At 48.1% G+C, this 22,128-nt stretch overlaps 1 protein-coding gene and 2 long non-coding RNA genes across 5 annotated transcripts in view; 2 read left to right on the top strand and 1 right to left on the bottom strand.

Annotated features, from left to right (window-relative positions):
* LOC119394345 (coronin-2B) overlaps positions 1–22,128 on the bottom strand; it is a 207,698-nt gene that overhangs the window by 80,804 nt on the left and 104,766 nt on the right. Inside the window, exon 1 of one of the 3 annotated variants that reach the window (XM_037661642.2) lies at positions 5,931–6,036. The exons of the other annotated variants lie outside the window; for them this stretch is intronic. Coding sequence (XP_037517570.1) covers positions 5,931–6,016 — 86 coding nt within the window. The 5' untranslated portion in view covers positions 6,017–6,036. Of the gene's footprint in view, positions 1–5,930; positions 6,037–22,128 lie in introns of those variants that run through there. 3 annotated transcript variants of the gene reach the window in all.
* LOC125758463 (uncharacterized) lies at positions 17,938–19,002 on the top strand. Its single transcript, XR_007416100.1, has 3 exons — positions 17,938–18,046; positions 18,126–18,176; positions 18,980–19,002. It is a non-coding gene; the product is annotated as an uncharacterized LOC125758463 (long non-coding RNA).
* Positions 19,006–21,168, top strand: LOC119394346 (uncharacterized). Its single transcript, XR_005184111.2, has 3 exons — positions 19,006–19,051; positions 19,172–19,632; positions 21,028–21,168. It is a non-coding gene; the product is annotated as an uncharacterized LOC119394346 (long non-coding RNA).

The raw sequence follows: 22,128 nt of genomic DNA, 5'->3' as shown, positions 1-22,128 counted from the left end.
CCGGAACGAGCGATTCCGAAGCGATTATATTGCCATGCCTTATCGCCTTATTTCTTTATTTTGATGTGATCGGGCTTCGCCCACGAAAACTCTTGGCTCAGCGAAGGCCACGCCGCAATGTTTGGGTAGCTTCGCTACTGTTTCAGATAGTTCTGTTAAGGTTACGCGCAGGACGCGAGGAGTCAAGTTCTTTGAAGGGTTTACGCGAGCACTGCATCGATAACGTGGGAAATATAAAAGACGACGCGTTTCGCCGACGAGCAGATTTGTCGGCGCCCGACATCTGGGCACGCTCGCCTCTATATCATTGTACAGCGAGTATTGTTTGTACTTTGAGCTTATCTTTAAGTGGGCACAAGTTAGCCCAATCAAGAGTTTTGATGGGTAATATAATAATAATTGTTGGGTCTTACGTCCCAAAACCACGATATGATTACGAGGAACGCCGTAGCGGAGCGCTCCGGAAATATCGATTATCTCGTGTTCTTTAACGTGCACCTAAATAGTGTGTGTTAATCATCATCAGCCTGTCTACGCCCACTGCAGGGCAAAGGCCTCTCCCATGTTCCGCCAATCAACCCGGTCCTGTGCTTTCTGCTGCCACGTTATACCTACAAACTTCTTAATCTCATCTACCCACCTAATTTTCTGTCTCCCCCTCACGCGTTTGCCATTTCTTGGAATCCAGTCAGTTACCCTTAATGACCACCGGTTATCCTGCCGACGTGCTACGTGCCCGGCCCATATCCATTTCTTCTTCTTGATTTCAACTATATGATCTCCTTAACCCCCGTTTGTTCCCTGACCCACTCTGCTCTATTCCTGTCACTTAAGGTTACACCTATCATTTTCCTTTCCATCACTCGCTGCGTCGTCCTCAATTTAAGTTGAACCCTCCTTGTAAGTCTCCAGGTTTCTGCTCCTTAGGTAAGTACCGGTAAGATGCAGCTGTTATATACCTTCCTCTTGAGGGATAGTGGTAGACTACCATTCATGATTTCATAATGCTTGCCGAATGAGCCCCATCCCATCCTTATTCTTCTAGTTATTTCACTCTCATGGTTCGGCTCCGCGGTTACTACTTGTCCTAAGTAAACGTACTCCTTTACAACTTCCAGTGTCTCGCCACCTATCGCAAAGCGCTGTTATCTGCCAAGATTGTTCCACATTACTTTAGTTTTATGCATAATAATTTTCAGACCTACCATTCTACTTTCCGTATCCAGTTCAGTAATCATGAGCTGTAATTCATCTCCCGCGTTACTAATTAATGCAATGTCATCAGCGAATCGCAGGTTACTGAGATACTCTCCATTAACTCTTATCCCTAATTCTCCCCAATCTAGGGCCCTGAAAACCTCCTCTAAACACGCGGTGAATAGCATTGGAGAGATCGTGTCTCCCTGCCGTACGCCCTTCTTTATTGGGATTCTGTCGCTTTCTTTATGGAGGACTATGGTGGCTGTGAATCCGCTGTAGGTTTCTTCTATTATGGTTGTATAGGCTTCGTCGATGCCCTGATTCCGCAGTGCCTGCATGACTGCTGATGTCTCCACCGAATTAAATGCCTTCTCGTAATCTATGAAGGCTATGTATAGGGGTTGGTTGTATTCCGCGCATTTCTCTATTGTTGAGAAGCCTGTACGAAATCCTGCCTGGTCCTTTGGTTGATTGAACTCTAATGTCTTATTAAAGACGATAGTCTTTCTTGGGGAACCTAAACGCCTAAATTTTGGTCTGTCTGTCTGTCTTTCTGTTTGTCGGCACGTCCCTCGATTCAGCCACCCGGCCAAAGTTGAACCACTTGCTTACCGCCCACCCATCTTGAACTGGTATGGCTGTTCATACTAGTGAACGTTGTCGATCAAAAAGTAAATATTACGCATATCTGAGGCGTAGCATCATTAGGTAAGTATTAGGTGGTGTGTTCGTTTAATAGAAAATACATAGATACGCAATTTTAAATGCCTTGATGGTTTGCCTTTTACGTTGAGACAGTAACGCTGAAGCGATCAGCGGTCCAAGCCGAGCAAGCGCGAGCGCCAACAACAACCGTCTTCGTCTTCTTCTTTCGCAGGCGTTCTTGTCTTCGCCCTACCATGTTACAAATCACTCCCCCGCGGAAAAGGAGCCATCCTGGCGACCTAAGGAACAGGTACAACTGGTGGGTCATAATGCGGCTTCAGTCGATCGACGTGAACAGTCTCGCGGCCGCGACGACGGCGGTCCGTAGATGATTGAACAGGCTCAACCATATAGTTAATTGGGGATGCTTGACGTAGGACGCGGTAGGGGCCTTCGTACTTCGGCAGTAGCATTGTGGAAAGGCCAGGAGCGGAGGAGGGAACGCGAAGCCACACCAACGTTCCAGGCGAATACGACTGAGGAGGCAGGTTTTCGTCGTGACGGTCCTTCTGGCCCTACTCGCCCTACAATGTTACAACCCTAGTTTCTTAAGGTGCGCTGAAACTTGTCTTCCTCCGTGCCCTCTGCACAAGCTCATGTTGTGTTTCGGTTTCGGTTCAGTATTGCATTGTACGAATGACAGGGAGCGCCGCTCTGGCATTCCTGTTTTACCCAGGCGACGTGTAAGTAAGAGAGTTTGTGGAGAGTACTCGTTGAGTGCGGACGTTTCTTCTCCTTCGGCGCATCGCGCCAAACAGCCTGTTTGGGCTGGCCGGCGTCCCCACCGGTCGCGTTGGTCACCGCCGGTCTTCGCCTGCCGCTGCGCCGGGACTACCAGCCCGCAACACAGCACTCATGTTTCCCGACGTATTGCCAGATGGCATCCATATCTCACGCAGCGCCTCTTCTATCGTCTTTAGACGACATTTGCAGCGAAGCACGCAGATACACGGCCAATTTTTAATTCTGTTAGCAATTACTTTTGTAAATAGCTTGTAGACAACAGACAGTAAGCTGATGAGCCTCTAGTTTTTCAGGCCCTTGACGTCCCCTTTCTTATGGATCAAGATGATGTTGGCATTATTCCAAGATTCTGGCCTCCTCCCTGTCGAGAGACATTTCGTATACAGGGTGGCCAGTTTTTCTAACATAATCTCTCCACCGTCTTTCAACAGGTCTGATGTTACCTGATCCTCACCAGCGGCTTTGCCTCTTTGCATTTCCTTTAGGGCTTTCTTTACTTCTCCTGTCAATACTGGTGAGATGTCAGATTCCTCTGCGCTATTACTTCTTCTTACGTTATCATCCTGACTGTCTCGACTGCTGTACAGATCTCTGTAGAACTCTTGCGCTGCCTCAACTATTCTATCCATATTGGTTGTGACCTTGCCTTCCTTGTCCCTTAATGCATACATCTGATTTTTGCCTATGCACAGTTTTGTCTTCGTAGCTTTGAGGCTTCTTCCTTTCTTTAGAGCATGCTCAATTCTCTCCATATTATACTTTCTTATGTCGGCTACTTTACGCCTATTGATTAACTTCGAAAGCTCCGCCAGCTCTATTTTGTCTGTTGAATTTGAGGCTTTCATGGCTTGACGTTTCTTAATGAGGTTTTTCGTTTCTTGGGATAGCTTACCAGTGTCCTGTCTAACCACTGTACCCCCGACTTCCACTGCACAATCCTTAATGATACTAGTCAGATTATCATTCATTGCGTCAACGCTAAGGTCGGTTTCCTCGGTTAAAGCCGCGTACCTATTCTGAAGTGAAACTCTGAATTCCTGTACTTTCCCTCTCAGAGCTAATTCATTAATCGGCTTCTTGCGTATCAGTTTCTGCCGATCCTTCCTCAAGTCTAGTTGAATTCTAGATCTTACCATGCTATGGTCACTGCATCGGATCTTGTTAACTACTTCCACATCCTGTACAATGCCCGGGTGGACACACATTATGAAGTATTTCATTTTTATATAGTTTCGCCATTAGGACTCCTCTACGTCCACATACGAGTATAGCTCGTTTTCTGTAGAAGGTATTCAGGATCCGTAAATTGTTGCGTTCTGCGAACTCTACTAGTAACTCCCCTCTGGCGTACACGGGCCTGTAGCATTTCGCCTGCATCGAAATACGGCAATCGCAGCAGGGACTCGATCCCGCGACCTTCGTGTGAGCAGAGTTTTTATCTGTAGAAGCTTGTCTTGCGCGTAATTCCGGCCGCGGCGGCCGCATTTTCGATGGAGGCGAAAATGCTTGAGACCCGTGTACTTAGATTTAGGTGCACGTTAAAGAACCCCGCGCTGTCGAAATTTCCAGGGCCCTCCACTCGGCGTCCCTCAAGATCACATCGTGTTTTTGAGACGTTAAATCCCAACAATTATATTATTATTATTGTCTTGCGCGTACTTCGCCGTCACGACCACGTGATGATATCATCTGCAGCGCCACTTTCGAATTTCTGTCGGCACACGAACGCGTTTCTCGATCGCATAGCACGTTTTTCCAAGTTCGGGACCCGCGATGGCAAAACGAGTCTGCCGGGAGGCCCACGTCCTTGCTTGGCGGGTCGTGTAAAGTAATAGCACCGCCGCTTTTGAGATGGGCGAGAAAGTGCGACATCGCGAGGGAACAAAAAAAAAAAAAGAGAAGAGACTTCTGACGAAACTCTCCCCGCGACATAAAGGCCGCCTTCGCCACTCTCGCTTCATTGCGTTTTCCGCTCACGAAGCGTCGACAAAGACCGACTCCTCCTCCGTTACCTCTCTCCCTCTTACACTCCCGAGTGCTGGCTCAGAGGACGCGAACACCGTGTAGTGCGCACTCGGCGAAAACTGCAGACAAAGGGAGTATAACACATAGAGGGGACGTACGCCTATTATTGCAACTGAGATCGATCGATTGGTGGACACGCGACATAAGCGGCTTATAATGTATTCTCCAAAGCTGTATTTTTGCGTGTGTTAGCGGTAACTGTTGATTATCAGAGAACCAAAACGAAGATCACTGTTTCGATTTCATAAAAACTGATAAATTGACGCCACGCCCCCAAAGCAGGTACGTGTGTGACGTTACAAAGTTCGAAGCCGCACCTGGACTGTTGCGGGCCAGAGTGCTTCCTGAAACTTGCCGAGTTCAGTCTTTATCTTGTAAATATGCAATGCGGTTCATCATTACCGCCAAGGAACCCCTAGATATGCCTTCAAATCCCTGACGTCAGGACTCTATCGGCACAGCTGCTTTCCTACATTTAGATTTTTTTTTTTTCGGCTTGCCAAGTATATGCTCTCGCGGTAAGATGCGTGTGGCTCTTAGTGGCAATTGCACGAGGGTAATTTACTGACACGGCTCTCTAACTATTTTTCTGTTTGGTTACCGTATAACGTCCCATACGGGAGCACTGTGCCCTGAGAGACGTCATAGTGGATGAGCTCGAAGTTAATTTTACTTACTTATTTTAATTAACGTGGACGGAAGGGTCGGCTCGGATGCGCTTTTACATTGAACACCTCCATTTATATATAGTGCAGTCGCCGCGGTCTTGTAACGAAGTGGGGACGTCGTGACAACGCTGTACCTAGAAGTATAGCAGATGATCTGGTCCCAGCATACATCACACAGTAAGGATTCGACAAGTCTTCCGCTCACGCGCAGGTTTGCCGACGGCACAATATCCAAATGCTAACTATACGCGGAACGCGTATGTATATTGTAACTGTTGTACAGGACGCGCCAGTCCGGACATCAATTCGTCATTTCACCCAGGGATGAACGGTGAAACGCATTACTGCAACTTTTCGCGGAAAGCGTACAGCGTGATTCAACTGCGATGACAGCATCAGCACAGTATCATGCAAATTGCGAGCGCGCGTGCGCGTGTTGTACGTCAGAAATGCACTTCGCGCGTTTGGCGCTCGTGGCTTCGAGCCTTACGATAGAGCTACGCGAACAATGTATCTTCTGAAGAACAATGTAAAGCAATGCAGGCTGTCGCGTGACATGCGAGCGCACACGCGTGCGTGTATACGTACAAGAAGTGCGCCGGGCGATGTGCCTCCCAGAGGTTCCTGAGCACGGGCTTGAGCGCGCGTCCGGACACTTGGTGCAAGTAGAACATGACGGCTGGCTCGCGCAGTCCGCGCGCGGCGTGTCACAGCACTCGAGACGTCGGCGCGCGCGGTCGCCGCGGTAATTGGGCGCACGACACGGCCGTGTACGGCGGCGGGCTCTCGTCGAGTCGACTTCGGCGGCGGTGTGACCCTGCGGTGGCGGCGCGTTCCTTCCTCGAGCAGCAAGACGTACACCACGTGTTCCGCCGCTTCATGCTGCGGGGAGTGTGGAAAAAACGCTGCTCGCGGAGCAGGCAGCAACCAGGTCGCCAGACCTGTCGCCTGCCCGTCACGGGGCCTCCGGCTCGGTCATGCCCCGAGGCTCGCCGCACGGGGCTGCGGGGGAGGGCACTCACCCCCACTCCTCTATCTCTTACGAAATCACCCCCCTCCCCACAATCCCCCCCGAATGTCGATACCCTTACGATGGTCCCTCCGTTATTTACCCATGGACTCGTGCCACACAAGACGGCGACGCGCGAAGCCCATTTTAGGAGAGAAATAAACAAAAACAAAAACAAAAAGCCTCGGGGGCCCATTACAGGTGAGCGTGTGACCGCTATTAGGCGTACACACGAGCGAAAATTCGCCCTCGATCTCCTTGCGGAGGACCCGGATCTTTGACCGAGCCAATCATGCGTAAGTCTAATTGAGTGTCGTATACGTCCTCTAGCGTTTTTTTTTTTTTTTTGTTTCTGTTACGTTGCCCGAATTCGGCGATAACACGGGGCGACACGCGCCTGCACGTATAGCTGTCGCCCTGCAATCGTATTTAGCTCAAGCTCGGGACGCGAAGTGTTATTTCGATGACTGAATTATCCACGCTTCGATACTTTTGTTTGATTGCGATCGCCTATCACCGATAAAATTAAAGTCGTATGCGCTTTACGCACAAAAAAGAAGAAAAAAAAAACCCTATTTGATCGCGTTTTGCGGCGCGCGCACTAATATCCCAGGCGATGGGGAAGTGATACAAAATAACCGAACGCTGCATCGCTTGGAACATTTATATGTCTACAGCCCCGCTTTCTGTTTTATACACATAAGTACCACTCTCGTTGATGCAGAGTACACTATATAGGGGTATGCGAATATCTGGAAACTTCTGAAGTCTCACACCTGTGACCAGCATCGGTCGCAGTTGGTCAGTTGGTCGCAAATGGCCGCTTCGGTCGCAAACGAGAGCTTTGCGACTTACTTCATTGGATATACGCAATCATTCTGAGCACGCGAACAGCTGTACCTGCTGCTTCATTTGTAATGTTAATGCTAGAGTTATGAATAGTAGAATGTGAACACCATTTTATATTAACTGTAAACAACAGCTCTTCAATATTTGAATACTGTAGGACAATCATCCGATTCGATTCGCTTTTGGCACTTGATTCGTACTCGATTCGGTCTCAAGTATCACTGTTCCCACACCCCTATAGGTAGTATTATACGTAATGTACCGTACATACGACGGATACCTGTACACGCGACGAATCTACACCCTGGCAAGATGTATCAGATGACGTCACTGTCTAAACTGCGCCTGAAAAGCGCGACACTCTTCAGTTAACCTGTTTCGTGAACGTTTAATGAGCTGTTAAGGGCGCGGTGCTTTCGCGCGAGACGGCGGCGCATTCGGCTAATGCGGCATACCGCAAAGTCAAAGGCGAATGTATATATATATACAGAATGTTTCTTTAAACGCCTTTCGAAGATCGCTGTCTCTGTTTGCTCCATTAGTGCGTCATTTGTTGTCACACTATTTTATTCTTAACAGCAGCTAAAGTAGTGCAATTAGTAAGTATTAGTATAGTACTTCGAGTTCGAGTATAGTTAAGTATATTCTCGGCACCATAGTATTAGTCAAAAGCAGAAAAACTCAATAGGGGGACCAATACAACGGAAGCAAGAACATAAGAAGCAACGTTGTACAATAATATACATTGTATAAAAAAAAAGAAAAGATGCTTTCCAGCACCACCGACTGCAACGCGGCTTATGAACTTATGGGCGACGCTAGTCTGGTGCACCTAAAGCAGGGTACACGCGCGTTCTTGCATTCAACTCCAATCTATGTATGGCACGGAAGCGAACCTGCGACCTCGAGCTCAACAGCAGGAAGCAGTATACCCAGTGAGGCACCGTCGCGGATTGTTTCCCACAAGCTCGTTCGGCACTTTCGTCACCTCCAATTTGCGACCGTATCCCGCGGACACCGGCGCACTCGCGACCGCTCCCTCGCAGCCGAAGCTTCGTCTGTTCGCAACAGCTACGCAACAGCCCGCTCTCCGCGCCACATGTTGCTAATGGAGCGAAGTGTTTAAGTGCGAATGGAAAGCCGCGACGGCTTTCACCGGCCTCTCAGCGATGGCAACACCGGCGCAGCGCCGCCGATTTGCATGACTGCTCAATTAGCCCGACTCGCGAAGGCGATCTAAGCATTGCGCCGCACGCAGCCCTTCTTCCAGAGGCACCGCTCATTGTGCCTGATGGAGTCGCAGGACGGTGCGGCACCCCACCCCTGCTATTCCCAGTGGGCGTGCCTATGTAGATGCATTGACGGCGCGCACGCACGCACGCACGCACGCACGCACGCACGCAACCCTCTAACGCATTGTCTCACCGTCAGGTTCCTCTCGAAACCACGGCCTCTTCGAGCGCGACACCGGAGGCATGGCTTTCTGTGTCACACGCTAACGACGCCCCAGGGAAGAGATCTTTGTCTCCGAGTCGATCGAGCAGCTAGCTCGGCCGCTGCGTTAAGAGAAAGTGTGGGGCGCAGGCTGTGACAGAACCGGCTCAACGGAGAGGTGATTTAGATCGACGATAAGGGACAGCTGGTGAAAACAAAAGGCCCCGCTCCTTACGGGGATTAGCTTCCGGTACTAGGCAGTGTAAGCGGGCTCGCAGGTGTACGCGTCAGGCTATGTTTGGTCGACGAGAAAGCCTCTGTTGGCGAGGCGAACGGACAGAGCTGCGATGGTTCACGAGAGCGGTCTCCAATTGAGCCTTTTGTCTGCGCTTCGAGAAAGTATGCGTTCAGTAGGTTAATGGTGTAGACAGAAACGCCTAAGCGATACTGTCTGTCTGAGAGAACGTTTTAAGGAGTTACAGTGCTAGCGTTAACGTATACCGCGCCGGCGAGCTAAGCCGCAGCGGATTAGCTATCGCGCGTACTACTATATCTTTATCATGGCGTCAGGACGGAGTGATAAAGGGGCCGGGTAAAGGTAAGTGCAAGATTTTGCTACAGCCTACTGATTTCCTGTTTTTCGGCTGGCAACAGTAACTACATAGGACGGTGGACTATGCCAATACCGATATTAACGCGATAGCGTTAAAGAGCTCGTTTCGCAGCAATTCCGGCGTCGTTGGTTGTGAGCGAAAAACCAGCGTTTTCCGTGACCGAAAAATCGAGATAGATGCGAATAAATAAAATAATAGAAATATTCGATTCTAGTAGGAATCGAACCCAGGCCCTCTGCGTGGCAAGCAGGTGTTCTACCACATGGCCACGCCAATGCTTGAAACTGTTTATTAAAAAAAAAAAAAACCTATATACGGATGTGGTGTAGTGCGAGGCGTCTCCTTAACGCATATAATATTGCGTGGCAGAAGCGTGCGATTTCACCAGGCGTCAAAACATATGAATTGCGCAGCGAGCGGGTGGCTTAAACGCCTACCTATGACAAAGCTTTAAGGCATAACTAATCATCAACAAAGCAGCATCAAAAAAGTGGGCAGCTGCGCGTGTTGCCTTACGGACGCGTAGTGCGTATTTTGCCAATTGGCAAAAGGAACAATTATGGCGTAGTGGGCACTTCTCAAGTGTACTTGCTGTAGGCGTTCTAGGATAGATTGAAACGGCCTGCTTTCACGCGCAGAGACCGTTTCTTTCCTAGCAGCACAGTTGAGGCATGCACCGAGAAGCGAAGCGAGGCTAGCGATTGAGAAGGCGATGCGAGCGGGGTCCGATTACGCTATCGCGTTCTACTCTTGAAGGCGAAGCTCAAGCGGTCTCGAAGTTTTTCAGAAACTTTTACAGCCAGCCTGTGCTGTCGTCGTGGTCGTAGTAGTAGTAGTAGTAGTAGTGGTAGTAGTAGTCATCACGCAGGTCACGTGACCAGAAGGGGAATTGAATAAATACGTAAATTAAACGAAATGATGACGATGGTGCTGTACATGATCTCGCTGGCCAATCGCATACACGTGCACGCGCGCTTATAAGCTTCGCGTTCCGGCGGTTATCACGGCGTAGAACTGGCTTAATTTTTGTATTACGTCTTCCAAGGTTTTCCCCATGCAAAGTTACATGTTACGACCGTGTATACCGAAATAGTACGGCCGGTAATCGTAATGCGCGGTGCAGATGACCAGCTGGTCTACTCGAGGTACAGAAGGAAGGCCAAAGAAATGAAAAGGCTGTCGTTCGGGACGGCGTAGAATTAGTAGGTGCGATGATTAGTAAGTTTACAAGGCATATGGGATGGAAATAGCTGCAGCGGCAAGACGGTCATAATTGGGGAAAAGACGTTGGTTCTGCAGCGGACGTGAAAGATGTGGCGACTAAGATTACAGTGGCGATTACGACGGCGCAGCTTGATCCATATCGTGAACGGCACTTGCGCGCAAGCACTTTGTCGCGTGCGCAGCGGCCTAACTTTGGCGATCCCGTCGAGAACACGTTGCAAAATCTCCAGAAAATTCGATGAAGATTCTAGACGAACAAAATTTGCAACGGATTTCATTAAGCGGGAACTATTATCGCAATGTGCGAAGCGCTTGATGGAGTGAGGCAGCTTGAGGCATAGCATAACGCGTATGTGTTATTTTTATTACGTTTACATAAATGTAGACAGACAACATTATAAATCAACAGCAAGTATTATCTACAGTGGATGATATACAATGCCGGCAAGTACGGTAGGATCCGCCCAATCAACACACATTTTTCAATGTTGTTTAATGATCTAGAGTATATTTCGTCTCACCCACGCGGTGGAGCTCGACTGCTGGCTGACCCGAAGGTCGCAAGATCGAATTCCAGCCGCGGCGGCTGCATTTCGATGGAGGCGAAATGCTAGAGGCCCGTGTGCTTAGATTTAGGCGCACGTTTAACAACTCCAGGTGGTCGAAATTTCCGGAGCCCTCCACTACTGCGTACCTCATAATCATTACCTTAATTTTGGGACGTAAAATCCCAACAAACATTATTATTATATTTCACCTCGATTATATTTTTGTATGTTATTTCCTGTGTCATATCACTGTAGTATTTTTTTCCCCCAAATGCAGACCGGATTTTTTTTTTTTTTTTGCTGACCATGAAGTACACCTCTGAAACTCCACTTTACTTCCTATAAAGAGCACGATATTCACGCAGACGGCATGCGCGTCACCGCCACTCATTAGAACGACTAGATCCTGCATTACGCATAGGGGACGTATACAGCGCGCATTACACTTGCACAAGTTGAAGGGCAAACCGCTTCGGTACGACGGCGGTCGAGGCCTCCTTCGCTGGCAACGGTCGTCGTCGTCGTCAATGGGCGATCAATTCGCTTCGCCATGTGTACACGGAAGAGCAGCACCCTCTTCCATCACCCGTGCAATGACGCGTCCCGAATCGGGTGACGCGTATCGTACATCACATTTCGCGACCGCTCTGTGCACGCGATGCATTATTGATGGCGCCAACTTCGGGTCGTCGTTGTCACTGTGCTGCCCCGAGATGTCGAAGCCAGTGACGCATGCGTGTTGGGCTTTCGTGCAGGATATATAGGATAGTCGGGCCAAGAAAGGCACGCCGAAGCTGTACCTCGCACGCGCGCACGTGTTCTTCAAGGGATAAGGGGTAGCCGGCGCCTTATTTTCGCGCCAACATGTCCTTATATCAAATCAATAATAAAAAGAACATCTGAGTTGCTCATGCCAAAATCAACACCTACTTTGAGGCACGCTCTTGAACATCTCGAAAACAGCGCGAAATACGGCACAGACAATTAAGTGGAAGCGGAGGGGACAAAGCACGTCCGCCATTGCGGCGAAGATGCATGGTTCATACCTCAAGCTGCACGCTTTTGATCAGTCCTAAGTTTTCGACGCGTCAAGAACACTCGGGAAAACTCACTTCCATGACCTGAATATTGTGGCAACATCCCGAAACGGCCAAAAACATGTCGTGGCACTCAAAATCCAACACCTTTCCAAATTTCCTTTCTTCATTCAAGCCACAAGCGTGCCATTCGAAGTAGACATAGGAGCCGTCTACACGCTCATCATTAGCGAAGATACCTTTCGGCGTGCATGGCCTGACGATCCGCCTACCCTCATGCAGAGTGATATCCAACAGTGCGCCTGGTCAGGAGCCGGTAGGCACCGCAGTGGTTAACGTAACGTTAAAAGAAGCGCAGCACACACTGCCACTGATCGTTATGAAGAACCCTGGCTGCAACCCTCTCGGTTGTAATTGGTTCCAGGCCCCTGGCGTCTCCCACGGTGTCGACCAGATTCGATATGACGGGAGTGCAACTGCTATATTTGAATCGAAAGAACCATTGCCATATTCTGCGCTGTTTTCAAGATGACCAAGAACTATTACAAACTCTGTCAGTTCTTCAGTGGTAAATTTCTTGAGGCACGGTCTATTCTAACACCGTGGGCACGGTATTCGTAGTGGAGGACTCCGGACTAATTTTGACTACCTGCAGGGGTTCTTTGACATGCGCCTAAATCTAAGTATACACATGCGTTCTTGCATGACACGCCCCCATCGAAATGCTGCCACCGCGGCCGGGAATCCAACTCATGCACGCACAGACACATGCATGTGTATAGAAACCCTCTCTCTATCGACTCCCGGCCCCACCGCCGAAAAACGTTCTGGCCACGCCCCTGCATGTTAACGAGAAGTCTCACAGGCAAAGCACTTCTCTGCATTCGCGAGTGATTTACTCGCGTCTCACAGACGTCAGCTTGCGTTCTCAACATGGAAATGAAACAACGAGACAGTACATCCAACGGTGTCACTTGCTATAGAGTCACCAGATTTGAAGACATGAAAACGCGTGAATCCGACACTTCACCTTCGAGTTCGGGTGCTGTCCTACTTCGTGCCATACTTGCTCGCTCGACTATAACACGCCCAAAAGAATGACCCAGCTATCTCAGCAGGGCGCAGGCAGTGGTAATGGCAGTAGCGATTTGTACTATTCATTGCGTTAATTTGACAGCGTGCCTCGGAAGAGTATACCTCGGATCTGGTGTTCCACATCCGGGGTATACTCTTCCGAGGCACGCTGTCAAGTTAACGCAATGAATAGTACGAATCGCTACTATACTCCGATTGGAAGGCGGGGCTTCCGGCTCACTACTAAGGCCACTTCGATTGGCTCAGGACCATCACAAGGTGTTAATAGGACGCAATGGTGGAATCTGATACCGTCGTGTGCATTCTCCCATTCGCAGTGAACTAAAGCGTTCACTGTACGTATATCCCAGTACAAAACGTCGCGTGCCACCGAGCCCCTGTGGAAGCCACGGCTTCTCGATAAGCCGGCGTTCGCGTGCGCGCACGCCTGATCCCCGGTGTGAACGAAAACGAGCCAAGGCTATCCGTACGAAAGGCGCCCCGGGAGGAGATGTCGGATCCGGCACGCGCCGACACCGTCGCCTGCGGCGGCAGCGCTTCGCAGCTGGACGCTGCAGCCAGTTAGCGGCGCGTGCGTTGTAGGGTGTCGGCAACATGTGCTGACTAGGCCTAAACAGCGACTGCTGCTGTTGCGGCGATCGATGACCGCCGGCGGGACGCGAGACGGCGTCACCGACGGCGCGCCGCCGTCTAGACGGGCCACTTGGTCGCCCGACACTCCCCTCCGTCCCTCCGTGTATGTGTGTCACTGCATCGGAGGTCGCCCGGCAGCATTGCCATTGCGTCAAACGGTGGGTCGCGACACACGCGTACTTATAGTGTGGAGGGGTCGCACGCACTGCCGGACACCGCAACGTTCAGTGCGGCCTTATAGGAGATTAGCGCGCGCCGATGAACTCCGGTAAACCTGTAACCTGATCCGTTACACGGTTGACCGATCACGCAGAGGTTAACAATAGCGGCTCAGCGCAGAGCAAGAATTGCTTCTTCGTCCGGAAGGCGGTGCTCACCGCCTTCCGGACCATAACCAACCGCTGCAGCTTTGTCGCTTGCGCTTTATTGGAGTTGGGACGCCTATAACCTCGGATAACCGAACTAATGTTGGAGTTAGCTGGCGTAATGGGGATGAGAAAATGAAAGGACCTCTCTTTAATGTGCTTTGTGCCCTGGGCATTGCCTCCACTAGGGTGGAAGAACGTAGCGTCTATTTCTAATCTCGCTAAAGCAATATGTAAAAAAAAAAAGAAAAAAAATGGCGAAGCTTGCATTAGGTCGCGCAAGGCTTGAAACAGCAAAGCATGGACGATTCTGAAGTACTATATGTGGTTGCTTCTGGGTTGTTGCTAGGCTTCAGCTATAGGTGATGCTAGGTTGTTTTTAGGTTGCCACTTGGTAGTTTCTAGGCTTTACCTAGGTGATGATAGGTTGTTTATAGGTTGCTCCTCAGTGCAGAGGGATTCGAGTTAAACCACAGAGTCACAGACACGACACGGATGTCCAAAGTTCAGAGACAGAAACTCGCGTTGAAACCAAGCGTTTGCAGCTCCCATAGATCTACGGGCACGTCGTCGTTCGCGTAGGGCTTCCATTGCTTCGGGGTGTTCTCGTAACCATCGTTGCCTTTCCCGTTCCCTAGTATTCTCTCACTGTATGCGTACCGCTGAAGTACTCCGTACAGATGCTTCAGCGAATCCTGAAACTGCGGCCACGGTGTTTATTACTGGGTTAATCCCAACGGTTTATTAAAGCTTTTTACCAATTACTGGTTGCATATGTCTAGAAATCTAAATTGGTGCTTGCCGCCCATCTGTTGCCTTCTTCATATTTAGTGGACCAGCGGTGAGTAGTGGGATTTGCCCAATTTCTGTGACATATAGCTGTTCATGATGATGATAGTTGTTTGTACACACTGTACGCACCAGTCTTTACGGCCGGCTTAAACAGCTGCGCCGTTAAAATGGTTGACGATGGGTGCCAGTCAAGGAGGTTTCAAACCTCCTTGGTGCCAGTCAAGTCACCATACGCACTCCATCGGTGCCGGTAAGCATGTATCGAAGCGCATCTCCTCTGTACACTACCCTCATTTCAATATTTCCACGAAAACGCAGTCGGGCACAGCTCGTTGAAGATTTTTGGAACTCGATCGTCTGTGCTGTGCAGCAAATAGAAACACTGCCGGTTCGGAATTGAAGTTCATAACTGAGGCAATTCCCCCATAGGGGGGTGCGCAAAACCAGATTTAAATAAATAAATAAATAAATAAATAAATAAATAAATAAATAAATAAATAAATAGAAGGCAACAATAATATTGCAAAAGGAAAAAAAAAACATTACAGAGTCTCGGTTCTTTCTCACAATCGAAGCTTGGAACTTTTCCACTGTAGAGCCCTGCAGAATTAAGTTCATAACACGACGTTCTACGCGATGTATTACACCTGTGCAGCGATGCATGCATATTTAGAAGAACCTGTTTCTGGGTTAACTGGTTTATCCTTGCAGACAGAGGCGTAGGCAGGAATTTTGTTTATTTGAGGGAGGGACGGAGGGTAGGGAAGACGCAGGGTAGCTAACCAGAAGCTCTTCTTTCAGCCCTACGTTCTAAAATGTATACCCGGCGTATTCTTAGGGAGGGAGAGAGATAGAAGACATAAGCGAAAGGCGGGAATTCAGCCAGCTTGCGCCCATGGCTGGCTACCTAGCACTGGAAATGGAAAGACGAGGAGGATGAGAGAACTTCGCTCTTAGCAAAGACACACGAACACAAAGAGGCGCTTATTTGTCACAAGCGGTCACATCGGCCCATATATCGCTGAATATTTCCACACGCGTCACAGGCGCCAAATCGCGTAGCCCAGCGAGCGGAAGAAGCAAAAGTGGAGAATTGTAATAAGCATTCGCCATGACATCACGAAATATTTCATCACTTTGTAAGCTTTTCAGAGTTTGAAACTATGTGAACGCACGAGCGCGAACATCTCTTAGAAGTTCTTCGTGACTGAAGTCAACCACGAGGAATCCACGACACAAGTATCCGTAATCTGAGCTTCTCCAAGTGCGCATGCACTTCCTGCCACGAAAAAGAACTGATCAAGCATGACGTGTGCGTGCCCTTTTTAGTGTCGCCTCATTTTCTCTGTACCCCTGGCGTCCGATGTCGGCGACGCCTGAGCGATAAATGAGCGCTACGTGGCGCCCTCTGGCCACTGCAGGGAGCATTCAGGCATTGTGCACCTATAGAAGGGCAGCAACGCTTTCGCAGTATGCTGCGCATCGCAAAAGTTAAATCGCCGGCAGACGCACGCAGTTGCCTAATATTTCTGTCAGTGCAGCGCTAAACCTTGCTATCACTTTCTAAACGTGACACCCCCCCCCCTTTCCGCCCCCTTTTTTATCGCAGTTAGTCGACAGAAGAAAGCTGTTTTGTGACCTGGAAAACCTGACGTCAAACGTGATGTAATACTGCAGACAGCAAGCCTTGCAGCACTCAAAATAATCGTGCGCACTGCGACCGTGTGTTGCACCATCGTGAGGACGCAATACCCACGGCGACTGTTACAGTTGCGTCAGATCAGTTCGTGTACTACGTCGGCCTTCGCCTTGCAGACTATATGGACGTACAGCGCGAAGCAAGGCAAAAAAAAAAGAGAGAGAGAGAGACTACATTACTGGATTGCACCACCCGTATACTACACGTTGCGCCAGCGCCCTTCTCGCTCACTAGCGAAGAAAAACGAGAGAAGTAAGTAAACGTTGCGAGCGTTGCGTCAACGCAGAGAAGATAACGTACAGGGATAACCATTCAGAACCGAATAGTATAGGTGAATTGCACCATAGAGTTTCCTAAAATGACCTAGAGGGAACTCTGGCGCTGCGATCGTTCAGCCACCATGGGAATGATGGGTAGTACACGGATTTGCCTACTCTTGGTGCTTGTGGGCTTCGAACGCACTTCCCAGACAACACGAAAAGTCCTAAGGATGCTCCAAACAAGTACCTAAGTCCCACATCCAAAAAAGGAAGTCATATGGGTGTCCCGTAGACTTCAGCGAACGGATGCCCATTAAACATCCCAGAAGAGGACATGAATGGGTGGATGCTTGCATGCCTCATATCAACCACGCGTTTTTAATCTACTTACTCATATTAGCACACATATATGCATGTTGTCTTCATGAATTAATAACGTACATTTCCAGCGATCATTCTTTAAAATCGCACCAATACATATATGGAACTTGCGCAACCCTTCACAAATAATTAACATGTATTAATTAAACAGGCGAGAACACACAACGCTATTGTTTGTTGAAGTTTTGCATACTAATTATTCTTTCGTGCAGGCCTTAATTAATTAAAGCACGTTCGCCTTGAGCAATGACATATATTGCGTGATGGGCTGGTGTGTTGCTCGTTTATTCGGAACCACATTTATGCATGCGATCAACCTTGCTCACTAAACTGTTTTAAGGCACTTTGCTCAGATGGTACACGAAAAATTCCAATATAGTTAAACATTAATGGGGATTGAAACCGTCCCATGTAAAACTATAACCTTCCCGTGTGCTCCGTTCGAGAAGCGGCGATAAGTTTCGGTTTCAGTTCTTTGAGTGTATCGTTTTACATGTACACTGCCCTTAAGTGGGCAGGCGAAAAATTATGAAAACAAAATATTTGTAATTCGTATTTGAAGTGCGCTGTAGTTTCTTAACTTTTTCTTTTATTTTATGCTCATTATATGTACGACAGCATTACGACAATGCGGCTGTGGCTGCAGTCTGTTTCTATAGTTCCGCATTTGAAGCGTGTTCTCTGCGTGCGCTGCGTGCGGTTACAACAGTTACAATTCGTGCGCACTCTGAAATTTGGGTTCGCGGAGCTGGTTGTAATCGAAGGTAAGTGTTGTTTTCCTACTGTTTTTTGATCTGTCAAGCGTGAAGATACACGTGTGTTGGCCTTGTTTTTTATCTTTAGAGCTTGCATACGCTTGGCGGGAAGCACGCGCCATGGAAAGCGAATACGAGAGTAAGTTATCGTTGCATTTATCATTATTCCACGTTTGTTGTGTTCATCTGCCTTTTGGAATGTGCAGTGCGATGCTATACTTTAGACGTCAACCGCTTAAACAGCACGACACAAGTGAGTTTACCGGTTACCACGTGGTTTACCAAGTGGTTTAGTACGCTTATAGTCGCCTAAACATGGCTTCCATGTCGAGATCGACTGCTGATCAGTCACGCCGTGTAGGCCGATGTGCGCGCAATATTTGTAGCTGCTGGCGAATGTACTAACGCGGAGGAGAATCTTTCACGTGTCGCTTTTACCTCCAATCAGCCAGAAGTTCCCGAACCACCTCTGAACCGTTCGCTCGGCCAAGTTGCGAGTGCCAGCATTTATGGCGGCATGCTGGAATCTTGCGACTAGGAGCACCATACTGGTGACAACATGCACAGCGTTCCCGTGGAACCCGATAACGTGCCCGACGGGTGCCACAGATACCTTACACAGCAGGACACTGCAACGGATTCTAACTCAAGTATATTGAAAGAATTGGATATCGCATCGTTGAGAAGACCTGTGACAATGGAGCTTAGAGTCAAGTGTGACTGACGATGCCGTCAAATCTGTTAAAGGTTCTTCGCTCGTATTCTTGCATGTGTGAGCTACCGAGTAGCGCCAGGGCGCTTTTGTCCACACCAAGAGTGGCAAATGTCACACTACTGCTGGATTCTGGACATTATTGTCATTTTGGTTTGCGTGAAGGGCTTCAGTCTGCTCTCAGACATGTTTACCATGTGCCCAATGCCTGTGGTCTGTTTTATGCTCAGGCTCATCGCACATACCAGTATCCACAGCTCTTGCTGCGGCTGCAAGGCCAAACATGGAACCACGCATGCTTGGTATGTCTTCTGCAGTTTCACATAGCAATGTTTTATCTTGCTGCGGTTGGGTGTTTTAATTGCTTTTGCTTTTGCATTGTGCGGCAAGGTGGAGTGCGAACTATGGTTTCTATGTTTTAGGTGCTTTGCACATGTTGGAAGCTGCCAACTCTTTTACGGAACTGCAATTCCATGGTATGTCATTTATGCGGTATACATCATTATGTTGATGTCATGCAATGTTTCCAGTTTTTACCTTGTTTTGTTGTATAGTCATTGTGCTATGGCCAAATGCCTGTGGCTCTTGCTGCGGCTGCATGGCCACACATGGAACCGAGCATGCTTGGTATGTCATTCTGATGTCTTATAGCATGTTGCTGTAGTTTATTTACATTTACTCGTTAAATTGAGAATTCTTTGCCCACTTCAGGTGTTTTGAGCCTGCCTGTCTGTCTCTTATCTATTTTATCTCTGTCTGCCTGTCTGTGTAACTCTAGATGTTAACTTGTGGTGTCAATTATGTTCAGATTCACCACCATACAGTCCAGGACCCGCATATGTGACCGGGGCTACAAGGTCACAAACAGACCCACAAGTGCTCGGTATGTCATTCACCTTCTTTATTCTTTAATGGTTACAGTCCTACTGTTCAGTGTCCTTGGGTCCTATTAATACTAAGGGAAAAATTGCAGTCTTGTTTATGTGTTTTCTTGCTTCATGTTTACTTGAGGCAAATGTTTCCTTTGTACTGTAGATTTACTATTCACATATGTGATAATGCATGCCCAGAAGAGTGAAATTAATTCCACGAGTATTGTTCTTTATTGTAACGTGTTGGAAACGGAAGGTGATATTCTTAGCACTAAATCAGCTTAGTTTTTTAGTTGGGTTGCTGGCTTCATGATGGAAAAAATTATGGCAGAACCCATCTTACAAGGACTGTCACCAGTAATACGATTTGTGTTCAGGCAGTGTAACAGCCTGCTGTATTGCTCCACCTTCATCTCTCGAGCTCGTGTATCTGGGCAGTGTCCTATTTTCTTCATATATGCTATGTATCAGCATAAATAGAAACACAAACTGCATAGCTTCTGCACAGTGTGCCTCACCTTGCTGTGGTTTTATGGTAATAGTATTAGTGTGAGCATTCATTACGCTCCCCTATTACGCAGCCACGTAGCACAAATGAAAAAAAAATTGTATGTTGCTGCTGGCATAACATACTTTCCCATTGTCGTTGTGACACAGTGGCACACTACCATGAGTCATGTTGAAGAGACAGGGCGTGCAAATATGAACACAAGAGGGAACTCAAGACACCACAAACGCCTTGACATCTTGGCTTCTCTCTTGTGTCCGTGTTCTCACGCCCTGTCTCTTTAATATGAGTACCTACAAACTAGCTCAGCTTTCTGTCATTCTAACCATAAGTCAGAGGCGCAGTTTATCCCTTCGTTCTTCTTTAGGGGGGGGGGGGGGGGGAGCATGCTTCATCATTTGAGCAACGATGGTTGCTAGTGTGCAAGCGGTGACTTATAAAACATTGTGCTCGTGGTGCTGCTGCAGCATCGATCAAATCGTAGATCCTCACTTACACTGTTATCACCAAGCCAGTGTCGCAAAAACTGCAAAGAAGGCTGTACGTAGATTTCAGTGCATGTTAAAGAACTCCAGGTAGTCAAAATTTTTGGCTACGATAATCATGTCGTGGTTTGGAACGTAAAACCCTAACAATTCCTATTGCAAAGAAGACTCATGCTTTGCTGTTAGCGCTCCTACGAGTAACTCTCAGCAATGGTCATGACCGTTTTTTTTTCCATGTGTTGCCATATAATTCACTGAAAAGTTTTAAAGCTATAGGTTGACCTATAGCTACCTCGAAAAGCAAGCACTTTGAACATTACATACCCATTCGAATCATTGCGGTAGTTTTTCATCTTAGACATAGTGCTGAACTGAAAACTTTCATAACACTGATGCCATCACTTCTTTTTCAGCCTTCATGGAAAGGATACTACAAGTGTTAAATAGCATGAAGCACACCCAGCAAGCCCATTTGCAATATTTCAACGAGCTGCTAAGTAATGCCGACAGTGCAGCTCCGCACCCTCATGGCCTCCCAGTCCTGCCTTTCTCGAATGTGGCAGATGTTCTCGCGTATGAGGAGAACCTCGAGACAGACAGACAGCCAAGCTGATGATCAAATGGTAATTTCTCTGTTTCATTGCCTAAGCTCAGTATAATGTTGCCTGTCTTGTAACTACAGCATGTTGGAGTGACTAGGCATTTATAAATGCATGTGAATATTACTTATGACAGTCTGATTAATGACGTACTGTTGAATTTTTACATAGCTAGATGCGTATGACAGTTCTAAAGAATTTAAAGGAGTGGTGACACAAAAATTCGGACACAATTTGACTGTTGAATCACACTAATGGGTGCATATAGGTGCCATCTGTGCAGTATCAGCCACAAATACAGCCTAAAAGGTATTTTAATTGAGTTTTGAAGTTCGTGAAAGTGCCGGATCGGAATAGAAGCAAAAGACGATGAGGTCACCGAGTGGATACCACGTACGTCACGAGTTCTGGCCGGGTTACCGGAGGCGTGTACGAGACAGACAACGCTGGTAGCGACACCTGATGATGCATATCCTTACCAGAGACCTACAATATAACATCGCAGCGACTTACCCGCTTACTGATTCTGTGTAAAGCATTTGCAGTGAGATAATAAGCAACTCACAGTATTCTCATTGCTTTTTTTCCGGACAAGAACTATACGCGACGGAAAGAAATCGAAAAAAATTATTGTAGTTGGACAAAACGCCACAAGATGTCGCTACGGGCTCCGCAGTTGTACGCAGTTGCTGCTACTGCTGCAGCCGTCAACAGCTCGGTAACCAGGTACCCGCAAACGATAGGAAGTCTACAGACGAACTAAAGCTCTCTGCTGCCGGGATCATATTGCGTAGTGGACAAATAACTGCTTCTACCCTCCGACGTGTTACGTGGGATTGGTATGCCTTGAGAACGCGGCTTTGCCCTATATAAATAACGATCAGTAAAGCGTGCATCACTTCTTTGCATGTTACC

Source organism: Rhipicephalus sanguineus, chromosome 5 (genome assembly GCF_013339695.2).
Source record: "Rhipicephalus sanguineus isolate Rsan-2018 chromosome 5, BIME_Rsan_1.4, whole genome shotgun sequence".
Lineage (NCBI taxonomy): Eukaryota > Metazoa > Arthropoda > Arachnida > Ixodida > Ixodidae > Rhipicephalus > Rhipicephalus sanguineus.
Note: the sequence above shows the minus strand (reverse complement) of the source record. Positions and strands in the feature narration are given on the sequence as shown.